Source organism: Chinchilla lanigera, unplaced genomic scaffold, assembly GCF_000276665.1.
Source record: "Chinchilla lanigera isolate Chin_1 unplaced genomic scaffold, ChiLan1.0 scaffold00024, whole genome shotgun sequence".
NCBI classification, from domain to species: domain Eukaryota; kingdom Metazoa; phylum Chordata; class Mammalia; order Rodentia; family Chinchillidae; genus Chinchilla; species Chinchilla lanigera.
The window spans coordinates 20,961,923-20,968,912 of record NW_004955425.1 but is presented as its reverse complement, the minus strand read 5'-3'; the positions used below and the strand labels follow the sequence as shown (position 1 = coordinate 20,968,912).

The 6,990-nt window shown below is 45.6% G+C and overlaps 1 protein-coding gene across 1 annotated transcript in view; it reads right to left on the bottom strand.

Annotated features, from left to right (window-relative positions):
- Parp4 (poly (ADP-ribose) polymerase family, member 4) overlaps positions 1 to 6,990 on the bottom strand; it is a gene marked incomplete at its 5' end in the record, with an annotated part of 90,940 nt that overhangs the window by 79,059 nt on the left and 4,891 nt on the right. The window contains 5 exon segments of the mRNA XM_013514867.1: positions 203 to 208; positions 1,038 to 1,180; positions 2,466 to 2,615; positions 5,009 to 5,122; positions 6,032 to 6,107. Of these exon segments, the coding sequence (XP_013370321.1) occupies positions 203 to 208; positions 1,038 to 1,180; positions 2,466 to 2,615; positions 5,009 to 5,122; positions 6,032 to 6,107 (489 nt within the window).

Here is a 6,990-nt window from a genome sequence, read left to right as displayed (position 1 = left end):
CATCTTACTGCTTGCAGTTTTTCAGATGCTAACTGGCGGTGGGGCCAGAAGAAACCTCTTCTCTTTTTAGGATGTTATAGTGATGGAAAGCTGGCTGCCATAAGCAGATGATGACCCTCACTGGAGACAGCTCAGCCATGACAATGACACCTTGAGGACTCTTCCAAAACTGGCCTCTACTTAACTAGAGAGAAGGGCCAGAGCCTTGTATTTCTATGCATGTGTGCACATTTATATGTACATGAACATAACGTAATTCATACAATAGAGGAGGAGTAATGCAACTGTGGGACGCTCCCTCTTCATCTGAGAAATGTAGAAAGACGTCACCGTCAAACCAGGAACAAACTCCCCAGCCCATGTTCCTAATTACACAGATGCTTTGTGGACCTCACCCCAAGAAACCTTTTTCTCCCTAAAATAAACTGATCTAATTCCATAGGAGAAAATTGCCTATTTATCTTCATATGATAAGGCAGTTATGTAAGTTGTACCATTGAGTATATCTTCTTTCAGTTGCCACTGTACAACTATATACTGGTGGGCTAAAGCGTGCCTGTCTTTCCTAAGACCGTCAAAAGGTGAAACAGGTCAGAGTCTGGGCATCTAAGTGAGGACAAGGCTGTCCCTCTCCCTTAGGCCTGCTACAAACTTCATGGCCCAGAGACTCAGGCAGGGATGTGTAGTTTCTTTTCCTTTTTTTCGTCTTTTTGAGAGAGGGTCTCGCTATGTAGTTCAGGCTGGCATTGAGCTCACTTTGTAACGCAGGCTGGCCTCAAACTCCCAGTGATCCTCCTGCCTCAGCCTCCTGAGTGCTGGGATTACAGGCATGCGCCACCACACCGAGCTTTTTCTTGCAGGGAGGGGATGTGCAGTTGCTTGATGTTTTTTTCCCTTAGTGCTCTTACATATCCCCTTTCTTTAGGGTATAAGGAAAGAACAATCAATGAACTCCAGGGCAATCCAACCAGCAGGCAGATGTATTATCACTGAAGTGACTAAAGCAGGAAGCATACCCCATGTAATGACACACATGACTCACATCGTTGAGGCTAATCTTGTTCACAGGCTTGAGAAGTGTGTGCTCCAGGTGGCCTTGAGTTTCCGCCCAAATCATTTCCACCAAATCGCTCACCTCCTGGCTCAGAGTGCTTGAGTGCATGACCTCCTCCAAAAGCAACTGCAACAAAGAATAACAAAGAATCACCACAAAAATCATCATAAGTGACCGTCTTTCAAACTAACATGGAGCTGAGCATAGTGGGGCACAGCTGTAATCCCAGCACTCAGAAGGCTGAGGCAGGAGGATAGCCACCAGTTCCAGGTCAGACTGTGCTACATAGTGAGGTCAAGCCCAGTCTGAACTATACAGCCTGACCCTGTCTCAAAAAAACAAAACAAAAAATAAAAACCTAACACAAGTAGATGAATGGAGGTGTGAGATGAAAAAACAAATCCCAGCAGAGCAGAGCCTCCTCGTCCAAGTGCTTGGGCAGGCTTGAGTGTGTTCCCCAGAGGTTCTGTGCTGGGGCCTGGCACCCAGTGGTGGTGCTGAGGTGGTCCACCAAAGGGGTGGGACCTGTGGGAGGTAATTAGATCGCAGGGTGCTGTCTTCCCCTCAGAAGGGATTTTTCTCTGGGTGCTTTTCTCTGGGAAGTACCATTTCCGTTTCCATTTCACCATGGTATGTGACAGCCACCACCCACCCACCACCCCAGCCTCCCCACCGTGCCAAGATGCTGGTGCCACGCTGTTTGGACATTCAGCCACCAGAACTGTGACGCAGTTGTGAGCCAAATAAACTCCTTTACCTACTAAGTACCTGGGCTCAAGTATTTTGGGATAGCAACACAAACACACTAAGCACCAGGGAACTGTAACACACCAGGCCTCCTCCCTGTGCTCTCCCCACATCCTCAGCCCCCTCTCCCCACCTCCGTTCTCCTCCTCCTCCCTGTGCTCTCCCCACCTTCGTTCTCCTCCTCCCTGTGCTTTCCTCTCCCTCTTCTGACTCTGTCCCACACACCCCCCTTTCTTTTACTGATTTTACTCTTCCTGTTGTCTTTCCCTTCATCCTGTGAGCGTTAGGCCTGCCAGTGGTGTTAAATAGAAGCAGTCAGGGTGAGGGACCCTCAAGTCTGCCTGGAGTGTAATGCAATGTTTTGAAAGCTGTACGGGTTCACTGCTGAAAGAAGGAATCACTCTCAGGGCTTTCCTGGAGCTCACCCCACATTCTGCATCTATACCTTTTGGTGAGTTTACCTTTTCTTCCTTAACTCATTTTCTGTCCTATCAATTTTATTTGTAACAAAGAAAACATTTCCATTAAAAATACTCAACAGGGTTGGGGATGTGGTTCAGTGGTAGTGCTTGCTGAACATGAGCAAAGGGTTAGGCTCAATCCCCAACTCTACAAGGAGAAAATTTCAACCGAAAAACAAAAAGCAGGTATCACTTCATCTTACTGCTTGCAGTTTTTCAGATGCTAACTGGGTTGCTTCAGGCGTAAAGTGTTCTCTGAGCAGAAATCCTTGTTTCTTCAACACTTCAATGTAGTTTTCGTAATATTCACTTGCGTCTGCCGCGGTGTTCTTTGCAGCGGCCTGTCTCCGGGTCTGTGAATCAGAGCACACAGCAAAGGTCTTACCAACACTCCGCCTTTCTGAGCATCTCTGTATGGGCGCAGTGGGTCCCTGCCACGAAGGAGTTCACAAACCGGTTTTCTTGCAGAGTTACTTAAATCCACTTTTCACAAACAAGACTATCTCTTGGTTACTTTTCTCTCATTGCTGAGACAAAATACCGGGCACCTCCAACTGAGGAGGAAAGGTTTCCTTAGGTCAGCTCCCGCGGGTGCCGGTCCACACCGCCGGCTCCGAAGCCGGCGCGGACGAGGGCGACAGCAGCTCCTGCGGGCTAAAGCGGGGGACACGAGCCAAGGGGAGGGGCGGCCCTCCCCTCACTATGCTCGAAGCCGCCGCCAAGCCCGGCAGGGAGGACGAGCTCGTCACTGGCTGCGCTGAGCCCTCCGAAAAGCCCTCGCAACCTCCAAAGGCCTTGGGGCATCCAGGCACAAACCCTGCCTATGGAACCTGGGGGGAAGGGGGAGGCCCGCAGGGCCGCAGGCTGAGCTCCTCGCCCTCGCCGGCCTCTTGTCTGCAGCCCCCCAGGGCGGCCCGCGGGTGCGCAGGGCGCCGGGGGGCATCTGGGCCCGGTCCTCGCCAAGACACGGCTCCTGCGAGCCCTCGGACACACGGCGGCCACTCCGCGGGTGAGCGTGTGCGCAGAGCCGCTTGAGGCCGAGGCGAGAAGAGCCCCGTGCCGTGGGCAGCAGCGGATGTCGCCACTGCTGTGCTTCTGGCCCAAGGCAGGCAGCAAGTCTCAAGGTCTAGCTGAGAAGTTCCTTGGTGGGGCTGCGTGTTCCATTTGACTTGGAGGCATCAATTCTGGACGTACTTTTCTTTCGTAACCCTTTTACACTGGAACAGTGCTCTCCCTTTGATGCTGACCTTGGGCAAAGGTGTCATGGCAAACCCCACTGCCGACCCCAGGGATCTGTGACCTCAAACCCACAGTACTTCACACACATTCCAGTGTTTGCCTTCTGTGTGTTTACATGTCCCCCAAAGCCCCGTGTGGTCATAGAGTTTTTTTGGAGGTGGCTAAATCTAGAGTCTGTGATTGATTAGTGGTAATCAATTGCACAATTAGTGCAATGCTGGGAATTAAGGGTGCACAACTGCTGGATCAGTCCGATGATTGGATTGGCACCACCCTACAAGTATTAAAATGGGCAGAAAGACGCTGTTAAGGTTTGGCTGTTGACTGTGCTGCCCCTCTGCCGCTGTGGACTGCTGCCCCTCTGCCATATGCCGCCCTGCCTTGGAGCCAGCCTATTACAGACTGAAACCTCTACAAACTGTGAGCTAAATAAACCTTTCCACTATTATCTTTGGGTGTTAGGTATTTTGTCTGAGCTGTAAGAGAAAAGCTGCCAGGCGTGGTGGTGGACGCTATAATCCCAGTACTCTGGAGGATGAGGCAGGAGGATTGTTGTGAGTTCGAGACCAGCCTGGGCTACAAAGTGAGCTAAAGGCCAGCCTGAACTGCATAGTGAGACCCTGCCTCAAAAAGACAAAAAAAAAAAATTTTAAATAAATAAAAAAGAAGAGACTTCTTTATAAAAAAAAAAAAGAAAAGAAAGAAAGAAAAGTAACTAAGACTACTGTTATTGATATTTCAGAACTATCACGGTAGACTGCAACAAAGAATATGTGGTGTCTTTCCATACTGGTGATTTCTGAAGGTCAGGGGCTATAACACTTTTCATTTTTCAATCCTGGCCCTAGCAGAATGCCTGGTACCGAGCAAGCCATCGATGAGGTGTGCTGATGGACTGCTTAAAAGGTGCATACACATTAGAAAATATCCCATGAGTGCTATGGGCCAGAACACAAACCCTACACACCGTACCTAGCAAGTGTTCTCCTCTGGCAGCACCACTGCCACTCTACTTAGGGGACTCAGTAGTTACTTCTCATACTCTGAAAGAAAACACATTTCTATGCTGAAGAACTACTTACCAGATATTATGGGCTGAACTGTGGCCTCCTTCCCAATTCGTATTCTGGAGCCCTAACCTTACCCAGTTCCTCAGCATGGAACTATGTACGGTAATTAAGTTAACACTAAGAGATAATGGAGTTAAATGAAGTCATGAGCATTAAACACTACCTCAATATGACTGGTACCCTTACAAAGGAAGAAAGGAGGATACACAGCAAGAAGGACAGAAACTCTAGAGGAAATCAGCCTCATCTTAGTCCCAGACTTCCAATTCCAGCACTCAGAAATAAATATTTGCTGTTTAATCCACCCAGCTACCGAACACCAGACTATTTATAACAGACCCAGCTGACCAAGACAACAGGCTAGCTGGTTCTGTGACCAGTTCTGAGGGAGGAACGAAAGTGGGTGGATACACAGGCACCAATATAAAAAGCATTACCTGCATGCTATCAGCCACCAGGAAGTGTGCAGATATCAGAAAAGGACAGTCCCCAGGTTCCTGGGCGCACTGCAGCTCCACCACCACCGTTTCCCGGCCTCTGTCCACGCCCACCTGGAAAACAGGGGTATCTCCAGAAGCTGTGCTGAGGAAAAAAGTAGTCACACACGATACCTGAAGATACTGGTATAATTACAAAGTACTATGTCTGTGTTTAGAGATGTAACTTCGAAATTATAGAAAAGTACCAAGAAGAAAATAAAAATCACCTGAAATTCTACTACAGAGAGGTAATCACCATTCATGTTTTTGTATTTTCCCTCCTGTATTTTCTCTGTATATGTATATAGTATATCACTTTTTATTTTTTTGTTACCACAGGGGAAATGTTACTTTCAATTTAATTTTATTAAAACATCTAGAAAACACAAATGGAGTATCACTTTAAAGGCAAGTGTTGACTTTTACTTGTGTGACTTTGTCAAAGAAAAGTTTTCTGGTTTTATTTTCATGCAAAAGGAACAGCAATTCAATTTGATGTCAAATCTACCCTTTCAAATATAAATCACTGTTAGTAACATGGAGAAAGACTTATTTTTAATGCTGTATTAATATTTTATACTGTTTAAAATTTGTACAATAAGCATAATTTTATAATTAAAGCATTAAAAATATATTTTTTAAACAAAAATATTTTGACTGGTTAAACAATACTAACTCATATATCATGGAATATAGGATATCAGTATATGAATAATTTTTCAAAGCAATGAGAAAGTAGTCAAACAGAAAAAATGCTCAGAAGACTTTTTTTTTTTTTTTTTTGTCTTTTTGAGACAGGGTCTTGCTATACAGTTCAGGCTGGCCTTGAACTCACTTTGTAGCCCAGGCTGGTCTCAAACTCTTAACGATCCTCCTGCCTCAGCCTCCTGAGAGCTGGGATTACAGGCATGTGCCACCACACCCAGCTGCTCAGAAATCATTTGCACAATTTATTTTTTACTAAATAAAAATAAGACTTACTCTTTCCAAGGTGTTATATTTTGCAACTTCAAATTCTTGAGAAAAAGGAGGAATTTCAACACTCTCTGCATAAAGCCTGAAATTTTTATAATTAAAATTTTATATTAGAATGAATTTTTAGGCTCAGCAAAATTTTATAATAGGTCTACTACTTCCCTATGAAATACATTTTAAGCCATTACTGCCTCCTTAGAGTTCTAGAAATCGTTAAAAGATCATGAGAAGTGAGCTGGATTCCTCCTCTGCATAGTTAAAAATTAAAAATTAGGCTAGGGATAGAACACACCCATAATTCTAGCACCTGGGAGGCCGAGGCAGCAAAATCACAAGTTGAAGCCAACCTGGGCAACTTAGAGACTTAAGGAGATCCTGTCTCAAAATAATTATTACTATTTTTAATTGTACATATTTAAGGGGTACAGTATGATAATTTAATAGATGCACATAATGTGTAATGATCAAATCAGAGCAACTACTGTCTCCATCTTCTTCTGCACAATTCTCAAGCTCTGCTGCCCAGAACCTCTTCATCTGCTCTGGAAGGCAGATGCACCAAGGAAACACACAGAGAAAACCTGCCCCTTGCTCTGGAGACAGACCACCGCGGTTGCCTGGCATCTGACCCTCCCCCCCAGTACTGGTGATTGAATTCAGGACCTCACACATGTAAGGCGAGTACTTTACCGCCGAGCTGTATGCCTACTGGCTTTTATTTATCTATTTTTTATTTTAAGCCAGGGTCTCAGTATATTGATCAGGCAAGGCTCAAACTTGACACTCTCCTGCCTCAGCCTCTCAGAATTCCTGGTATCACAGGTGTGTGCCACCACACCTGGCTTCAACTTCTCTTTAAAATAAAGGAGTCCAACTTATTATCTTTATTTTGAATTCTCTTTGAATACTATTCTCTTTTAATACTACTATTAACATATACGATACAACCAAATTCAATGCTTAAT